A 20,071-nucleotide genomic window follows, 5' to 3' on the forward strand; every position below is an offset into this window, starting at 1 on the left:
TTTGCCCAAGGTCTAAAGTGGCAGGATCTGGATTTAAACTCAGGCCTGCGTGGCCTGAAAGCTACAGGGTTCGTGGAAAATATGGAAGCTGTGCCTTGAAGAGTGGGCATTCCGGCCGTTCTGGAGGGTCATTCTACGTCAGGGCCCAAGAGTGAGGACACGGGGCTGCATTGCCCGCGATGGTCTGGCTGGGTCCGAGATGGAGGGGGCGGAGAGGACAGGGAGGCAGGGTGGGTTAAGGGGAGCACTGCCAGCAGGGAGAGTACACAGGAGGGCCCTGGGGCTGGCGGAGGAAACAGGAGAGACGTATGACGAAGTGGGCAGGGGATCCAGGCTCGGACCAGAGTCCCTCTGTGGTGGTAGCAGGACAGGAGGGACGCAGGGATTCCTAGGAGGTTATGGTATTTTATTATCGGAGGAAGGACCCTTGAAATCATCTCAAACAAGCCCCCTCACTTAAAGATCAAGGTCAAGCAGCACCTACCTGTCCTGGCTCGGACCTCAGACGTCCTGGGTTCCTCTCAACTTATATCCTGGAGGCCAGAACAGAGACATGGCTGTGGAGAGATGTTACCTTGGGGCTTGACCTGGCAGAGATGTGATGTCCAAGGTCACATGAAATTGTTGAAATGGGAGGGGAATTCCATACAGTTGGATGTGAGGTCCTGGGCAGATGGTGATGAGGGTATTAGGACCTGGTGCATCGGTTTTGGAGTGAGTAGCATGTGAGGCTATCAGAGGTCTCAGAAAGGGGCGGGGGAGCTCCCCACCCAGAGTGGCAGAGTCATGGGAAAGGCAGTGGGGGACAAGGCATGCCCATGTGTCACAAAAGGAAAGGGAGCTCAGAAGGAAGCTACTGTCTGGGCCCCAGGGTAGGGGAGAGGGCCTGGAGCAGAACGCTCATTAGGGTGAAGGAGTTTCTCTGGGAGTGGGCGGCGAGCATGCCCTTGGCAGGCGACCACTCAGTGGGCAGCAGGGCCAGTGAGTGACCTGAGCAGACTGGACAGGCACGGCCCCACCTCCCTGCAGCCCTCAGGAGGGCGGTGGCACCCACACATGCTCTCCCACTTGCAGGAGGCAGCCGTCCTTTTTACCAGTTGTTCTGTCTGTATCTGCTGGGCTGTCAGACTGCTCAGGTCCCTGGAGGGGAGATCAAGGCCCGACACACATACTCCAGCCCCCCTATCTTTGCTATTTGTTATTAACAAATTTATTTTACATCTCCTGAACCAAGATTAATTGTGAAATTTAACAGGATGGCATAAAAAGGACAAACACGACCTCTATGAGGGTTGCACACATAGTTGCTCTATTTCCAAACTAACAACTCAGGTCCTCACCTGCAGGTAGGCCCCCCTTTCTTCCTCCAAAATGAGATACAGAATAGCACCAGCCTTCTGGTAGCCCCACATTTAAAGAGAGAAACACACAGAGGCAGAGAAGGGTGAGAGGAACCACAGTACAAAATGTAAAAAAAAAAAAAAAAAAAAAGTGGCCAAAGAATCGATAGCAAACTCATCTCTGTCTCCAGATTAATGGCTTGCCTGAAAGAAATGGGGGGAGGTCCTTGGGGAAGGAGAGAGGGAGGAGGGTGATTGCAGAAGTTGGCAGGTGAGCCACTGACACTGGAACTGAACTCTGGGTGGGCAGCCAGAGCTAGGCGGCAGGGAAGAGCTGAGAGGGGTCCCCAGAGGGGGCTCTGGCTACATCCTGGGCTCAGGGGAGAGGTCAGTGCCGGGCCCCCACTAAGTGCAGCAGGGAGGGAGCTCTGGAAGTGCACAGCCGAGCCCCTCCTCTGCTTCATATGTTCCTGAGGATCTGTGTGCACCAGCGTGGGGGGCTGGGGGAGGGGACAACACATCTCAGAAAGGAGAGCCACATGCTTGTGGGAAAGGAGGCTGGGGGGGGGGGTGGTTGTGAACACCGACAACTAACCCTCTTGGCTCTGCAGAGCAAGTACCTGCAGAGGGACGGTAAGCCAGGCCATGGCGCCTGCTGCTCTAGCTTCTCTGTGGGCTCTCCCTATGCCAACCTTGCCTCTGCCTCCTGGCCTGGGCAGCTGGCCATGGCTGCACAAGCCATGGCTGGAGGAAGGGGAGAGGGCAGCCCCCAGCCCAGACCCTCTTGGTCCCACCTGAAGACCTGGCGGGTGGGAGGACTGGCCCCGTCAACCCCACAGAGCTTGGCCATGACCACAGCTGTTCACGTGGACTTCAAGGGCCAGGCCCCTGGCGCAGCTCCTCCCCGTGTGCCCGGTCAGCCCGGGCTGGGTGTGCAGCACTCAGCAGAGGTGGAACTTGCCCTGAGTCGGGAGCTGTCTGGCCCCAGAGCTGCGTGCCTGGGGGGACTCACAGGAGTAGTTCTCTGTTGGCACTGGGCTGGGGTTGGGACTGGGAGACAGGGAGAGGCTGGGGGGTCCAGGACCATCGGGAGTGGCTGGCCCCCCGGCTGGCTGGAAGGGGCGGGGGCAGAGAGGTAGCCTGGCTCTCTGCAGGTCCTCCTGGGGTCTGTGTGCCCGCAGCTGAGTGCAGGTGGGCTGGCAGCTGGCCTGGAGCTGCGGGGCCGCTGGGGAGCTGCTCAGCCTGCTGGGAGACAGGGCCAGAGGCTGCGCACTCAGAATCCTTAGATCCTGGGGGCCATCCTCCCCCAGGCCAGGGGGCCTGTGTGGCCCAGAACTCTGCTGGCCTGTCTGTGGGCTGCCCGGGAAAAGGGCCCGGGAGGGACAGGCAGGTCTGCTGGTGGCACACGGGCTGGAGGGAGGCCAGAGGCCTGGGCTCATGGCCTGGAAGGGGAAGGGAGGGAAGATGCTTGCCACTGGCTGTCCTGGTGCCACAGGGGCTGGGGGCTCTCGGGACGAAGAATGAGGCCTGTGGCCAGGACACCCCTGGCCTCTTCTCGGCATTGCCACTGGGGAACTGAACCTTCCGCTTGTGGCCAACAAGTGCCAGGTCTGGGCCAGAGGAGAGTTCAGCAAATCCAGAGCTGGTCAGCAGGCACTGGTAAACAGGGCTCCTGGACACTGGTGTCTCTCGGGGGTCCACAGAGACATCAGCCGACCCTCCCGGCTCCTGGCGGCTTGCTATTGGTCCAGGTATCTTGCCAGCCTCCACAGGTTCAGCTGGTGCTTTCATGCCGCCCACTGTCCCATCTTGCTCTGAGGCACCTGGGGCCTGGTGATCGTCTTCTTTCCTCCTCCTGGGAGATGCTGCCCTGAGATAGGATGGCTGGCTGGGAGGCGGAGTCTCAGGACACAGAGGGTCACAATCGGAAGCCAAGGAGCCTGGCTGCCTGTGGGGATAAAAGCACCCAGCGGGCCATAGCGTTCAACTCCAGAGCAGGTGGCAAGCTGGGGTCCTCCCGGGCTGAGGCTGGGGCCGAGGGCAGAGCGAGGGCCTTCTGTGTTCTGGTTGTGCTGAAGATAGCTGGCCATTCTGGGTCCCTGTGAGAGGCCCGTTCTTGGCTCTGCGGCCCGTGCTCAGGGCTGGCCAGAGGAACAGGTTAGAGGCTGCTCCATTTATTAACTTCACACAGGAGGCTGTGCCCTTTGGTGGCTAGAGAAAGCAGCACAGGTCCTGGCTGTCCAACCTGAGCCCAGGGAGGCTGCCCGGGGTGGAGACTTGGGGTGGGAGGTGAAGCCACAGCTCCTTGGTGGGCAGCAGAGGGAAGCTGGGGCTCAGAGGGCCCTGGGATTCTGCTGAATCCCCTGCAATCCTTTCTGGGGGTAAACGTCTAGAGAAGCAGCAAGATCCTCCTCTTCACCCACCTGGGAAGGACCCAGGAATCCCCCTCCCCACTTCTAGAAGGCCAGAAAGGCCCATGACCAGGCACATGGCGGGAAACAGCAGCTGAACTGCTCCTCCTGTGCCCCCAACTGTGGCGATGCCCGGGCGTTGAAAAGGGAGCCACACTCTGATCAGGGCCCATCCTGATCTGATGAGCTGAAGCCACAAATGGAGGTCTTCCCCCACCCCAACCCCCCCGAAACCAACAGGACAGGAGATGGCGGGAAAGAAAGGGAAGGAAGGAGTAAGAAAGGGAAGGGATGCCATAGCCTGGTCCCTGCTGCCGCCAACCTGAGGGTCCTTCCCACCTCAGGTGGTCGTGCCCGCCACCCGCAGCAGGGCGGCACGGTGGCGCTCACCCGGGGAGGCTGGCCTGGAAGGGGATGTCCGCAAAGCTGTGGCCCAGCTGGGCGATGATCCGATCCACTTCGGCGTACGGGCGGGCTTCCAGGGCAAAGCCCTGGTGCTGGGGGCTCTGAAGATGCTGCCCAGGGTGAGAGGAGGCAGGGGCATTAGACCAGACCAGGGCGGGAGACAAGCGGAGCAGGCGGGAGAGACCGGGTGGGGCAGGCGGCCTCAGGACAGGCTGGGAGCTGCTGTGTGTGGTGGGGAAGGAGCTCACCCTGCGCAGCTCCTCGAAGGCCTCTTGGCAGCACTCGCAGTACCCCTTCTTCCTCCTGGGCACCGTGCAGGCGGCCGATCGCCGGCTTGGCTCCTGGTCCCTGGCTTCTCTGGCGAGGGGACAGGGTGGGGGAAAGCGGTCACTGCTGGGGCCCTCAGAGCAGGAACTGCTGCTCCGGGGCCTGGAGCCCAGACCAGGGCAGGGATGGACCAAAATGGCCAGAGCCGGGCAGGCACAGGCTGGCCTGCCTACACTTGGCCTCAGGAGAGGCAGCAAGGAAGGCGAGGCCTCCCTGTGAGTACCCTTCCTTAGCTCTGTCCTGTCCCTGCCCACACATCTCAGACCACAGGTGAGGACGGCTGATGAGCGGCAGCAGGAATCCCTGAGGACATTCCAGCTCTGCACACGCACCCAGACCCATGTTCGTCTGACCCGCACAGCTGCACCTTCACTGAGGACTTTCACATCTTTCTTGAACCTGGCCTCTCCTCTGAATTTAGTCCTGTATTTTTTTTTTTAATTGAAGTATACTTCATTTGCAACGTTGTGTTAGTTTCTGCTATGTAGCAAAGTGATTCAGTTTATATATATATGTGTGTGTATTTTTTCTTTTTCATACCCTTTTCCATTATGGTTTATTATAGGATAGTGAATATAGTTGCCTGTGCTATACAGTAGGACCTTCTTGTCTATGTATTTTATATACAGTAGTTTGTATCTGTTAATCCCAAACTCCTAAATTATCCCTCCTCCACCCCCTTTCCCCTTTGGTAACCATAAGTCTGTTTTCTATGTCTGTGAGTCTGTTTCTATTTTGTAAATAAATTCATTTGTATTATTTTTTAGACTCAACATATAAGCGCTGTCATATGGTATTTGTCTTTCTCTACCTGATTTACTTCACTTGTATGATAGTCTCTAGGTCCACCTATGTTGCTGCAAAGGGCATTATTTCAGTGTCTTTTATGGCTGAGCAGTATTCCGCTGTGTGTGTGTGTGTGTGTGTGTGTGTGTGTGTGTGCGTGTGCGTGTGCGTGTGCGTGTGTGTGTGTCTACATACATCTTCTTTAGCCATTCATCTGTCCGTGGCCATTTAGGCTGCTTCCATGTCTTGGGACTGATGGATCATATGGCATCAAAACTAAAGCTCTATTTTTAGTTTTTTAAGGAACCTCCATACTGTTCTCCATAGTGGCTGCGCCAATTTACATTCCCACCAACAGTGCAGGAGGGCTCCCTTCCCTCCACACCCTCTCCAGCATTTATTATTTGTAGTCAGTCCTGCATTTTTAACAGCCTGTAGGGCATTGGTGTTTGGCTGTCCCAGCAAACTCAACGGGTCCAAAATATTCCCCTAAGGACTTTCCAAGTATGACACAAAACCCAGGAAACAGAAAAAAGCTGAAAAATTCAACTACATGCAATTTTTAAAAATATATACATGGCAGAAAACATAAACAAAGTTAAAACACAAACCATAAACTGGGGAGGACATTTATAACTAATAACATAGCAAAGGGCTCATTTCCCTGAAACACAAAGGGCTCCTTACAAATCAGTAAGTGATCAATAACTGAACAGAAAAGTGGGCAAAGGATATGAAAAAGGTTTACACAAAAAGAAATTCAAATGATCAAACACAGGAAAACACACTTAAGCTCATTCATAAAAAGAAAAAAAATTAAAATTACAATTACACTGAGATACGGTTTTTAATCTATAAGATTGGCCGAAGTCAACAGGTCTGACGGCTCACAGTATTAGCCAAGGGGATGGGGAAACGGGCTCTGGTCCAGTGCGGGTGACAGCGTACCCTGGCATCACCTCCATGAAAAGCAATTTGGCCGCATTTCTCAAAATTACAAATGTAAGCACCCTTTGACCTGGCATTTCCACTTTTAGGAATTTATCCTGCAAATATACTTGAACAGTCACAAATGTACTCTGAACAAGACTACTCACTGCAGCACTGTTTATGATAGCCAAAGACTGGAAATCATCTACGTGTCTGTTAAATAAAATACGGTAAATCCATACCATGGGATACCCTGCAGCCATTAAAGGGAATGAAGATGCTTTTTAGGTACTAATAGAAATTAATCTAAGATATGTTAAGTGGAAAAGCAAGATCCAGCACAGGGAAGAATATTGTGAGAAGAGGGAACAAAGGATACACAATGTACTTCTGTCCATAAACTCTCTCTGGAGAGAGACTCACAGTCTGGAGATTGGGGGATGGGTGTAGAATGTAGGTTTTTCACTTTAAACCCTTTGTAACTCTTGAATTTTGAACCAAAATATAACAATTTTAAAATTAAAAAAAAATTTAACATTTCCTCCCACAGATTTTCTATGCACACCCCCAAAACGCTGGGCTACCCCCTCTCTGTTCCTCACATCTGGTCACCAAAGCTTCACTGCTTCACTGTCTTCCCTTTGCAACCTGTCGGCTCCTCTGCCATCCCCAGGCCATCCCAGGCCGAGCACCCCGCCCAGGCCCAGCCCGGGCGGCCTCATGACTTCCTCTCTGCTGTCCCTTGCACATTCTGGGAAAGGGATGAGGGCCACCTGGACTTCACCCCAGCCTGTTCTTGCCTTCCTCTGCTTTCCATCTACTGCCACATTCCCTTTCTGTTTTTCTTACCATTAGCACTGTTTCCTGATCACGTGGCCCTTTTCTGCTGGTGGAAGCCACAGGTCCTCCTTGGCCCTGGGGACCCTCGGGCTGAACATCTGCCTTCTATTCTCCTGGTCTGTAAACTAACCCTGTGGCCCACAAGTTAGAAAGGGGCTGAGAAGGTGTTCAGGCCATCACCCGAACCACCTTCCTTCTGTGATTTGGTCAGTGAAGGTTCAAACTCTCACCCATCTGCAGAGTAGGAATACCGACCAGCATACAAGCCACTCTGGACCACATGGTGTGGCAGGTCCCCCAGATCCCCTGCCCCCATGTTTAGCCCAAAAGGCCTCGAACTTTGATGTGCACTGAAATCACATGGGGAGCCCACGAACATGCAGGTTTGGGGGCTCTATCACCAGAGACTGTGATTCTATGAGTGTGGAGTCCAGGACCCTGCATTTTTAAAGGGACCCCAGGGGACTCTGATGAAGGTGGTCTATAATTCGAGTTTCAGAAAACAGCCTCTTGCCCTCTGGACACAAGTCAAATTCTTCAGTATGGATGGAAAGCACCAAATAAAATGAACACTCCTGGCGTCTCTCTTCTCTGGGCTAAGTTCCCGGAATAGACCTCGCCTAAGGAGCTAACACATGGCCATTCCCAAACCTGACCAGCAGGCCCAACGGGGAGGACTTTGGCCTGGAACCAGCTCTTGATACTCAGGAACCAGAAAGACCCACCTGGTATGCTGCGAGATGCCCGGAGTCGTCGGGGCCTCAAAGGGACTTGCGTCTTTGGGTCCCAGAAAAGAAATTTCGGGAAAGGATTTAAACTGATGGTGGAAAGGACGAAACTTCCTGAAACACAGAAAACTTCCACTTTGACTACAGTGGGGAAGTGGAAAGGGTGAGGAAGGGGGGCTGGCCCAACTCCCGAGAATTCCACTCTCACCTGCCCAACTTTTAAATTCTAGAACAATGCTCTCATCTGCCTTACTAGGTGAGATTAATATTTTAAATTAACACTCTTCCTGTCTACTTTCCAAGACTGTTTACACTTACTGCCTCCCCTGAATCCTGTAACTTCTGAGCTGAGCGGGACAACGGTGTTACCCTGTTTTACACAAGAGGAAACAAAGCCCAAAAGGTTTTGTGACTTGCCCAAGGGCTCACGACCTGTAAGTGGCCAGGTCCAGATGGGAGGCCACGTCTCCCAAATCCTGATCTAGTTCCTCCCATCTTTCCATTTTGTTTCTCGATCTTCACGTGACCTCTGAGGACTCTAGCCTGGCAGAATCTAAATGCAAGGATGTTTAACCCAGAGCAGTGATCTTCCTGTTCCATGAAGAGGAACATCTCTGCTCTGGGCTGGTCCTTTGTACTATCTGAGGGGTGGTGCTCTGGAAGGAAGAGAGGCACAGTGAAGGTTTTGGATAGTCAGACCTATACTGAGTGATTTGGGGGGTTTGCTTCAAGTTGCTCACGTTCAGGAGACTTTCAGAGCCAGATCTGGCGATCTGTGGATGCTCAGCAAACCCTGGGCACACCGTGTTGGGTTGCAGTGGCCGGTGCTCCAGAGGAGAGCAGGCCCTGGGTTGCTGGGTGGCACAGTAAGAGCCCCGCGGCCTCAGGAGTGAATTAACAAATGAGTCTTGTTGGGGACTTCCCTGGTGGTCCAGTGGTTAAGACTCGGCGCTTCCACTGCAGGGGTCTCGGGTTCAAACCCTGGTCGGGGAATTAAGATCCCGCAAGCCGTGCGGCACAGCCAAAAAAAAGTCTTCTTGGACCCTGAAGGAGACGGAGGCGCCCTTCACAGCCCTGGTACCCGCCTTTCGCCTCCTCCATGTTTCTTTGTTCCTGCTTAGGAGCCTGGAAAGTTGAGTTTGGTGTGGCTATGCTGGGCTTTGAAGACCGCCTGCTTTAGAACCACATGTAAAAAAGGATCGTGAGAAAGCTCAACTCCACTTGGATCTTGCCTACGATGCCAGGGGCACACAAACCCATGTACCCTGCTCCGGTTACCAGTGACACGGCCTGTGCATGCCGTGTGCAGAGATACTGAGGCCCTGGCGGTGTCTCAGCCACTGCGTTGGAGTCATGACTACTTGACTTAGCTGGTTGTGAAGGGGCTGAGTGTGAAGGACGTGCCTCCCGGCCCACTGGCACAGCAGACGAGGGGGCCTCCTTCCACCCCTGTGTTCTGTCTACTGGCCTTCGAGCTGCCAGAGCCAGCTCTGTACTGTGTGCCGGTGCCATCTGGAGGGTGGGCAGGCAGGCCAGGCTCCTGGGCCTGGGTCTCTAGCTGGCCCACCTGAGCTGAGGGACACAGAGAATTCTGGTGCAGGAGGTGCTGCTGGGTACATGTGGGCTTTTTCTCTTTTAAAAAAACTTTTTGGGTTAATTCTAGATTCTCACAGACTCCTGATCTAGTTTCTACAGAAGAGTCAGTGGTAACCCAGGTGGCTAACAGCTCATCAGGTTATCATCAATGTGACCTTCCTGCTCTAGGTAAGAAGGGGCCCTCGTGGGGGCAGACAGGGCAGAGTGGAGAGGGCGCCCGGCTGGATGTGGATTCTAGCTTTGGGCTAAGATTCATTAGGAAAGTGGCCGTGTTCATGTCCCTTAATTTCTCTGACCTCAGTTTCCCCACTGGGAAGAGAATGGACTCTCCTCATGCCGGTTTTACCCAGGGCTGTCACGAGATAACATGTACCAGGAAAGGGTTTTACGCAGCCAGACAGAAAGGCTTCATCAAGTACAAGGTGGTCTGACAAGGGAACCCCAATATCACCCCAGAGATCTTCACTTCATCCAAGACTGTACTCGCACTAATACCAGCAACGATTCAGTATTAAGTGTCAGTGTACATGTGGGGGGGAAACGAGGAGCAAAACCGAGCCTGGGTGGGACACCATGGACTCGCAAAAGCAGAGCATTAAAAGGAGGGAATTCACACACAGGATCATTAACCTCTGACTTACGACCAAGAGGAGTGCCGGCTGGGCACGGGGCCCCCTGAGAGGCACCGTGTGCGACTTTTCCATGACAGAGGGGACAAAGGGACTTCCGGGGAAGACAAAAGTGCAGGGCTGAGGGGCTCCATGTCCCCGTGGCAGCTTGGGGCCCCCGAGTACCTCTCCTCCATTGCGTCTGGTGGCCCACTCACCTGCTCTCATCTTCGACTTTGAGGAACGGTGCCTTCAGTCTGGCCACTGGAAGGAAGAGTGTGCCCGTTAGCCATCTGTCTGCTCCGGTGTGGGCCCTGAGCTCTACACGCAGGAAATACGCAGGGAGGTGAGGCTCTGCCACAGCCTCAAGGGCTCTCGGAGCTGGAACGCTCGCCGCCCCGAGGTGCACCTTTCCACTTGCAGAGCGAGGCACCCACTCTTACTTCCTCCAGCCTCTACCTGGGAGAGAGGCAGCAACTCTTGCGGGGAGAGGCTGCAGGGTGCCCGGGGTCCTAGGTGTGCCCGCCCTCAGCCTCCTGGGCGTGGGTGCTGGAGGCTGTCAACCTCGACCGTCAGAAACTTGGCTGCATGGGAGAAACCCAGCCCCGGTTGGTTTCTGCTAAAAGCCTCAGCTCCTTCCCAGACCTTTACCAAGGGGCCTGAGAACAGCTCCTAGACAGAATTCTCCACGAGAATCCTGGGTTTTTTTTAGGGGAGGAGCAGTGAGGAAGGGAGCGAAAGAGTGTTTCAAGGTCCTGGCAGAAGGACAGGAAAAAAATATCAAAAGTGAAATCTGGTTCCTGAAAAAACAGGGCAAAGGGGTGCTGAGAAGACAGATTTGGAGTCAATTAATCAAGAGATTCATCCCCTACTAGCTGCCTATCTGCACAGTTTACAGACTCTCTTAGGCATTATAAACCACTTCCACGCTCCCACAATGACCAGAAGTCCTGTCAAAGGGGAAGCCAAGGCACTGGAAGCCTGGGCAGAACCAAATCCCCAAAGAGGCTGGCCCCTCTCAGCTCCCAGACCCGCTCCAGGCCACCAGTGCCCAAACAGAAGCAGCCTTTCTCCTTGAGTAGCAGCAGATCCCATTAATTACTTTTTGGGGCGACGTCTCGTCTTTCTAATTAACTGAGCCAGTGATTAAAATCAAGTCCCCTACAGATTTCCTTGGATTTCACATGTGAGAGGTGCCAAGTGACTTTTCTTAGCTCCTGTTTGTGCACGAATAAATGCCACTTAAAGAGCATCTCTGGGAGGAACATCCAGGGGGAGAAACTCTCCTGCTGTCCAAGGAGAGCCGGCCTACCATTCTGCCTGTCTGTCAGTTTCAGGGAGTCTGGCATTTCTGCAAGTGGTAGGCAGCTGTCAAAGTGCCCACCCCAAACTGCTCCTGAATCAGAAGGAAAAGGATGCTGAACTGCGATCAGTGACCAGGAACAGCCAGAGGATGCAGGAGCCAGAGCGACCGCCTGAGGTCTTGGCTGTAAAGAGAAGGCCCGGCCCAGCAGCCCGGGACTCGCTCATGGAGGCCTCTCTCCCACCACTCTCCTCTCCGAAGCTCAGGCCCAGGAAACACGATGGGGCCATACAACCTGGACTTGCTTCCTGCCGCAGAAAAGCGAGCAGATGCTGCCACAGAGGGAGTCGTGGGGAAGCATTTAGGGAGGGAGGGATGGCAATTAAATGAGGAGGAGCTATCACACTGACCTTTCCGTGTTCTTGACTCTGCTGGACATGTTCCCTAAATGGAAAGGGAAAATAGGTTAAGGATGTGAGGCAGCCGGCGTGGGGGGGGGGGTCGAGGAACTGGGCCCAGTAAGCCGAGTTGCCACCAGTCTGCCCCACTTAGCTTCCTGCCCACGGCTGGACTGTGAGCTGGAGCAGACCTCAGCACCACGGCTCCCTCCACCTCCCCAGGGACTTGAAGTGTGGTGAACTCTGTGCGTGAATCTCAACGGCAGCTGACTTTGTACAGGGAATGCAGGGCAGAGCAAAGAGCAAGGGCTAGGGGGCCGATGTGCAGAGTTCCCACTTAACTCTTTGGATGTGGCACAGATGAAATTCCAGCAGGTAACAGACCTGACGCAGAGTATGTGCTTGCTAACGGCAGCCTGTATTTTCTAGGCATGGCTGCCATTTCAGGGCAGCTGACAGGAAAAGGGTGAAGACAACGCCTCTTGCTTACGGTGCCCTATCTCGCATACCCTGACTGTGTTTGTCAAAACCAACTTTTAGGGGACTTCTGTGGTTGCACAGTGGTTAGGAATCCGCCTGCCGATGCAGGGGACACAGGTTTGAGTCCTGGTCCGGGAAGATCCCACATGCTGAGGAGCAGCTAAGCCCGTGCGCCACAACTACTGAGCCTGTGCTCTAGAGCCCACGAGCCACAACTACTGAGCCTGTGCGCCACAACTACTGAGCTTGTGCTCTAGAGCCCGCAAGTCACAACTACTGAGCCCATGTGCCACAACTACTGAAGCCCGTGCGCCTAGAGCCCGTGCTCCACAACGAGAGAAGCCACTGCGATGAGAAGCCTGTGCACCACCACGAAGAGTAGCCCCCGCTTGTTGCAACTAGAGAAAGCCCGCATGCAGCAACGAAGGCCCATGCAGCCAAAAATAAATAAATAAAACAAACAAAGAAAACAACAAACCAACTTTTAGGCGAAGTTCAAACAAAGCTAATATTAAAAACCAAATGGAACAAATTTTTAAAAATCAGTTAAAGAGTTGGGAGGGTGCGGATAGGATGAGAGATCCAACGGCTCCATGACTGTGTGCGCCTCTGGGCCCGAGGAGGTTCCAGATTCTCCTCCAGGCCGCACTGCCGGGGCAAACACAGCCCGAAGAAGCCTTCCAGCTGCCCTCACCTATCAGCAGATTGTACCCAGAACTTGCTCCGAAAGGGTCCCAAGTAACTACAAAAGAGATTATTAAGCGAACAAAGTAAAAATACTATGTATTCGCGTAAAAGGGGGGAATTTTGATGTATCTGCTTGTAGATGCTTGGAGTCCTGGAAGGACATTTGAGAAACTGTTCACATTGTGGGCCTCAGGGAGGGAGCTCGGCGGCTGGGGAGCAGGAGTTGGAGGGGAACGAGACTTTCATTGTATACTTTTCCCAAATGCGAGCAATGTAAGTCTACTCAGCAGCGGCAGCAAGACCCTAAAGATGCCCAAACCAGAGGGGCTGGGGCGAGGGGTGTCGAGGCTGAGCGCGCCATCTGGTTTGGATGTGGTTCTGCTCCTGGGTATCAGGCCCTGGATGGACCTGTGGGGCTTAATTTTTCCTCGGATGCAGGCTGGGTGAATACCCCGTGGCTTTAGATCAGCCCGGCTCTCTTGATGTGATACACATCACTTTCTAACTCCAGCAAAGGAAGGAAAAGCCAAACAAGGATTTGGAACACGGCAGCTACTTCCCACACCAGCACCCCACTGCCGCCACCCGTGCAATCTGTAGGCTCATTCCTGGGCCAAGAGCCATCCTCGGAAGGGCAGGCTGGCCAGCAGGCCACGAGGGTTTGTGTTTTATCCAGGCCAGGACTACCCGCAGGCAGTCCACAGCCCAGGCTGCAACGAATGCCTCAGTGTAGCAGGGGGATGCGCAGGTAGCACAGGCAGGAGAGAAGACAGGGCAACGCAGGGCTGTGAGCACCAGGGATGAGCTGACCGAGAGGCCTCTCGGTCAAGGCCAGAAGGAGGTGGCTGGAGTGGGTCCTGGGTTTACCAGCGTTGTCACAGACTTTGCTGTTGCCCTTCAGTTCAGGGGAATGACCTACCTCTGGCTTCTTTGGCCCTTGCTTCTTCACACATGGCGCATCAAGAGACAGCTGCTGCACATGCATCATCATTTCTGTGGAGGAAACAGAGGGCTGCAGCCGAAGGCTTCCTCTCCTCATTTCCCCAGCACAGCCCCGTCTTGGGGCTGGGGGACTAAACTTCTCACCGGCCTGGCTTGCTGGATCACACCAGCCTTGCCTGCCACCTTCTGGCTACGTGTCATCTCTGCACCTGCTGATAATAAAAGAGAGGGCTGGGTCCTCTATCCCTGGAAAAGTACCTAAGCTGGCTTCACGCTCCTTTGGAGCACTGAATACAAGTCTTGAACAGGAGGTGCCTTATGACCCATAAAGAGCTTTAAGGTTCTACTGAAGAGCGGCTTCTGTGGGGGAGACCAAGCCATGGCAGTTACTCAGATGCACCCTTAGGTGGCAGACCCAGCAGGGGCTACACATGCTGCAGCTTCTCTAATACACGGAAGGCAGGAAATTAGATCAAGTCAGAAATGGCTGGTTTTCCAGCGGCGATGGAACCCCCCAGCATCCCAGACCAGGATCTTCCCCAGCACAGTTCCCTACCACCCGCACCCCCCCACCGACCACAGATCTAGGGCTGGATCTGGACCATCCCCCTTCAATGGGTCAGAGAAAAAACCCCAGAAGCAAAGTGCAGCTGGGGGTGAGGGCTGGCTGCAGATTCAAGACAGCTATTCTCATGTAAATTTATTATAACCTGCAAACAGGTGGTTATAGTGTGAGGCAACCCTAGAGGAAAGAAAGAACATGAAATTTAGTTGAGCCAAAATAGGTGGGAATGTGAGCCACACTATTCACTCCTGGTGAGACTATGGATAATTTACTTAATCCATTCTCTGAGGCTCAATTTCCTCATCTGTACAATGGGCAGAAGACTGCGGTGAGGATTAAATTAGGCGATTCCTAGCACAGCGGAAATACCTGATAAGGGGTCATGGATATTAGGATTTGTTTCTTATTTATAAAACAGGATTGTCACAGCAGCTGAGGAGGGCTGTGCGTGGGTTAAACAAAGCAGCCTCCCCAGCGCCCGCGCTCTGCTACTGCTGGTGCTGCTCCCCACGCCACCACCCCCCGCATCGTAGCAGAGCAGCACAGTAAGTAACTGAGTACATCTGGCTTCAACTAGTACACGGCTCTGGTCCCTATCACAGCCAAGGTTCCCAGACAAAGTCGGCAACCCTCCCCTCCGCAGGCCCCGGGCAGGAAGGGTACCATCCACGTGGAGAATCCGCACCCCCCAGGAGCGGGCGTTGCTCAGGAGGCTGCTGCCGCGCCCGCCACCGCCTCCGCCGCCGCTGCCCTGGAAAGACAAGCCAAGTCAGGCAGGAGCATGAGACCCCCCAAGGCCTGACCACCAGGGGACAGGCTGGCCTGGCTTCTGGGAGCCCCGGGTCATCCATGTGCGGGGTTGTTGTGTGGGGCGGGGCGGACAGGCGCGAGAGCACAGGGCCTGGACAGTTGATCCCACCCCCCGGGAAGAGCCTCTCCTCCGCACGGGCTGGCCACATCGGGAGGGCACGGACTGCTGATCTGCCTATAGGCTCTGCTCCGGCCACCTTGGGACCAGAAGAACACAATAAACAGTCACCATCATCGAGCAGGAAACTACACTGGCTGCCCGAGTCCGGCGACACCACCCTCCCGCGTCACAGCCACAGCCAAGGTGCCCACTGATGGCACCTGAACTCCTCCTCCTGCCACTTCACTGTAATGGCCCTGGATTCTCACGAAAAGGATAAACAGCTACTTGTGAAAGTCTGACACGTGCCACAGCGTTTCTCCCAAGCTCTCTTGGGAGGCCCTGGAGTTGGAAAGATCATGGAGTCAAATCCTGGCTCTACCACCTCCACCCTGGGTGACTCTGGGCAGATTACTTAGCTTCTCTGAGCCCCACTTCCTCGTTTGTAAGGAGAAAATCTCGACAGTTCTACACGTCTGCCCGGGTGTGCCTTTTGTGTTAGTGCTTCAGAAGAACCTCCAGAGGCAAGGCTGACTCCGTCCCTGTGCCAGAGACACCGGCCTCCAGCCCGTCCCTCTCAGCTCACCTGGTTCCTGATGGCCTTCTGCAGGAGCTCCTTCCCTCTGCTCAGAGGCACCTGGTGGAAGAGAGGAGCAATGGGGGCAGCTGTGGAGACCACCTGTGCACAAACAGAAGTTTCCACGGGGGCTGGCAAGGACGTCTGGGAGTCACATCCCTCGGAAAGCTGGGAGCAGTGACAGCTGAGGAGTGGCAGAAGTGAGAGCCCGGAGAACCTTTCAGAGGTAAAGGTAAAGCCACACTCAAGTTCAGGTCACCCACAGGGAGCTGCAGCCGAGGCAGCTTGGAGCCTGGTGAAGGGCATTCTGAATTCACCCAAGATCAAGCGTTACAAATGTCCTGAGACCTCTCTTGAAGAGCCCGCACTCCCCAGCAGACAAGCTTCGGCCAATCCAACAAGCCCTCTCTGGTTTACAGAGGACGCTCCTACTGCTTCTGAACCTCAGACTCTGAAGTCCCAGAAAAAGTGAACGTGTATCACAGAAGGGAGGGCGTGGGGATAGCATGTCGCTGAGGTGTGTGGATCCAGAGCTATGATAAGACAGTTTCAGCCCCTGAATTCAAATATGAGATTAAAATAAACCAGATGAAACTAAAACCAGAAACTGCCGAAGCGGGCTCACCGAGGCCTACTTCCTTCCCCATGAGGTTCTTACCGAGTCCACAGCTTTCTGTGCGGGGCTGGCATGGCTGCCTTTTGGGTTGGCTACGGACAGTGTTTCCACTGTGACCTCGCTGGGGCTGGGGCAGCCTCTGTGACTTGTCCCGCTGCTCTCGGCCTTCGCCTCCCTGCGGCTGGACACGATGTAACTTACTTCTTTGCTCAGAAACCCCTCAATTACCTGGAACCAGATCACAGAGGTGGCTAAAACCCAAAAGGCCGAAGTAGAATCATCAATATCGAGAGGTAGGGGAAGGAAATCTTGGCTGCCAGAAGTTCTAGAATCAATGTCTTTAAATAGACCAAATGCAGTTTGGTGCCAGGCCCCCAAGAAGACATCATCCTGAAATACAACAGGGTTCATATATATATATATATATATATATGACACAGGTTCTTGTCTCCAGAACTGCAGCTCCTCCTGACCCAGCAGCAGAAGCCCGGAGGCTCTGAGTATTTGACTAGTTTGAGTCTGCATGGAGTGAGAGCACACTGAAGTGATCGGAGAAGATTAGAACTTGGCTAAGCCATGATTTTGCTGTGAAGATACACTGGGACATCCACACGCTGCATTGGTAATCTTGACCACCCTACCAAAAGCCTGAAACAAAAATGGGTTTTGGCTACGACTCAGCTGCCTAAATATCTGCTCATCCTACCTGTGAGCCCGTCACGGCACTGAGAGGGTCTGACTCATCTTACATCCCAAGAACCCAACACAGTGCTGGAAATGCAATGACAAAACTCATGTCTGTGGGAAGAAGACAAGACGGAAATAAGCAGTAGTGAGCTGGCAAATGCTTAATGACCAACTCTCCGGGTGAAAAAACCCGCTTTGTAGCATCTGCCGATTTCTGTGGGGTAAAACACTACTGTGGCTGATTTCAAGCTAGCCAGATGACATCAGTGAATGTGGAACTGGAAAAAGATGGTAACAATTGGTTCCCATGAGCCAGCAGCTGCCAGCTCCAGCACACCTGTGCAAGTAAGGATGGTTGATCTCTCTGAAGTGTGACTGGATGAGAAACCTGACACTTAGGTTTAAAAAAAAAAAGTTTAGGTTCCTCAAAAAGCTAAACATGGATTACCACATGACCCGGCAATTCCGCTCCGAGGTATACACCCAACAGAATTGAAAACAGGGACTCGAATGGATGCTTGTTCACCGATGTTCACTGCAGCATTATTCATAATAGCTAAAAAGCAGAAACAACCCGAGTGTCCATCCATGGATGAATAGATAAGCAAAATGTGGTCTATCCATACAATGGAGCATTATTCAGCCATGAGAAAGAAGTGAAGCTCTGATCTATTCTACAACATGGGTGAACCTTGAAAACTTTATGCTAAAGCGTAATAAGCCAGACACAAAAGGACAAACATCAGTGATTCCACTGATATGAGGTATCTAGAATGGGCAAATTCAGAAACATAATGTAGATTTGCATTACAGGGCTAGGGGGAGGTGAAATGGGAAGTTACTGCTTAAAGGTTACAGAGTTTCTGTTTGGGGTGAAAAAAGTTTTGGAAACAGATAGTGATGGTTATACAACAGGATGAATGTAATTAATGCCAATGAACTTAAAAGAATGAATTTATAAATGGTTAAAAAGGCATATTTTATGTCATATACATTTTATCACAATTTAAAAAAATCTTTAAAGCTATGGCTTGAAGGAGTGTGCCTATCTTCTGTAATATGGCAAAAAGATAGATGATTTCAGGGCCACACGTTCCTCCCATCCCAACAAACCCACTCCTTTGACTTTGCTGCTCCTCCCATCAGGAGATGGAACCCATTTGTCCACTCCCTTGAATTGGACTCCTTTTGACCAACAGAATGTGATGAAAGTAATACGTGTCAGTTCTATAGCCTAGGCCTCAAGAGACCTTGTAGCTTCTCCCTTCATCTTCTGGGAAAGCTGCCCTAAGACCACCTTGTAGATTAGCTGGTCTAGCTCGCTGTATGTACATATGATGGTGTATATACCTATGACGTATGTAAGACACTTCTCCTACAGTGTATGAGAAGTCCCATAGAGGCAGCCAGCACCCACAGCCAGCTGTGTGGGGGAGGTCATCTTGGGTCCTTCCAGCCCAGCTGACCCTGCAGCCGAACGCAGCTGCAGGTGTGAGCCCTTATGAAACCAGCAGAGAAAGCACTCAGCCAGTACACAGAACAGTGAGAAACAACAAATTGTTTTAAGCCCAAGTTCTGGGGTGGTTTTTTACACAGCAAAGGCTAAATGAAAGAACAGACTGAAAGTTCAACATGTAATTTTGGGCTGGTTGGGGTGTATAATCCTCATTCTGTCCATCCCCATTGCTGAGTTTCTATATCCCTGAGTTTCCATTCGTTTGATGGCAAAGAGCCTCTGCATTCTGATCCTGTTCATGCAATTTCCCCAGTTACCTGCCTCTTTTGGGCCAAGTGTTACCATCCTATTTTCTAAACACAGAAATACCCCTGTCAACCCCTTACTGAAAGTATTGTATGATGTGCTCTAGAAAATATTGTAATGGACTCAGATACAGCAAATGCTTTTACCCCAAAATTGTTCACCACAATACTATTTATAAGAGCTAAAATTTAGAAATAATCTAAATGCCCATATGTTAACTGTTAAATAAATTAATAATCTACTCAAAACGATATTATATACTCATTACAAAGAATGTCCATGAGGGGTAAGAATGATAGGCAAGTGCTAATGCTTTAAGGTTATGGGCAAAAAGTTGGTAATCAAAAATGTATTCATGATCATAGCTACACAGAAAATAAGCATTAAATAAAATAAAGTAGATGAGTGGTTATACAGGGTTGGGAGTGTTGAGGGAAATGGGGAGTGACTGATGATAGGTATGGGTCCTTTTTTGGGGGGGCTGATGAAAATGTTCTAGAATTGACTGTGTAATCACACAATTTGCACATCTCTGTGAATATACTAAGAACCATTGAACTGTATATTTTAAATGGGTGAATTGTATGGTATGTGAATTATATCTCAATAAAGCCACGAGAGAGAGAGAGAGAGAGAGAGAGAGAGAGAGAGAGAGCGCGCGCAAGGGGAAGGGGAGGGGAGGGGAGGGGAGGGGAGGGGAGGGGAGGGGAGGGGAGGGAAAGAAGAAAAGAATCCACAAGAAAATAAATGTATCACAATGATGGTTGTTACTTGAACAGTTCCATGTTCTCCAAAGTCTCTAGAATGAACAGATATTACTTTTCCAATTAGGGAACAAATTTAACTTTATTTTAAAAAAATGGTTTATACTTAAATTGCTTTGGAAAATGTAGTGATAGCCCTGAAAATACCTGGAGGTCACAAATATAATCCCTCTCCAGCTCCTGCCCTACAACGCGCAAAGGCACATGGTACCACAGGAGGGAAGCAGGTTACATACCCCGCCCAGCCGCTGGATGGCCCCCGTCAAAAACTGTAGGTTCTTGCCAGCGGGCAGATCCAAGTAAAAGGACTTTCCAGAAAAGGGCTGCCTCCCAGCATCCGGTGAGCTCTTCGGGCATTTTCCCAGACAACTGGAAACTCCTAGCTGAGCCCCTAGAAAACAACAACAAA

General features: G+C 52.4%; 1 protein-coding gene across 4 annotated transcripts in view; it reads right to left on the reverse strand.

Moving 5' to 3' along the window:
• Positions 1 to 1,229: 1,229 nt before the first annotated feature.
• DBF4B (DBF4B-CDC7 kinase regulatory subunit) overlaps positions 1,230 to 20,071 on the reverse strand; it is a 41,466-nt gene continuing 22,624 nt past the window's right edge. For 3 of the 4 annotated variants that reach the window (XM_030849040.3, XM_060290033.2, XM_070044409.1), the window contains 11 exons: positions 19,899 to 20,053; positions 16,492 to 16,677; positions 15,843 to 15,893; positions 15,010 to 15,097; positions 13,759 to 13,832; positions 11,685 to 11,718; positions 10,190 to 10,235; positions 7,765 to 7,881; positions 4,405 to 4,513; positions 4,142 to 4,266; positions 1,230 to 3,288 (listed from right to left, as the gene is read on the reverse strand). In XM_030849040.3, coding sequence (XP_030704900.2) covers positions 2,349 to 3,288; positions 4,142 to 4,266; positions 4,405 to 4,513; positions 7,765 to 7,881; positions 10,190 to 10,235; positions 11,685 to 11,718; positions 13,759 to 13,832; positions 15,010 to 15,097; positions 15,843 to 15,893; positions 16,492 to 16,677; positions 19,899 to 20,053 — 1,925 coding nt within the window. In that variant the 3' untranslated portion in view covers positions 1,230 to 2,348. The other variant, XM_060290034.1, reaches the window with a different exon arrangement.

The sequence above is a fragment of the Globicephala melas genome, chromosome 20 (genome assembly GCF_963455315.2).
Source record: "Globicephala melas chromosome 20, mGloMel1.2, whole genome shotgun sequence".
Taxonomy (NCBI): domain Eukaryota; kingdom Metazoa; phylum Chordata; class Mammalia; order Artiodactyla; family Delphinidae; genus Globicephala; species Globicephala melas.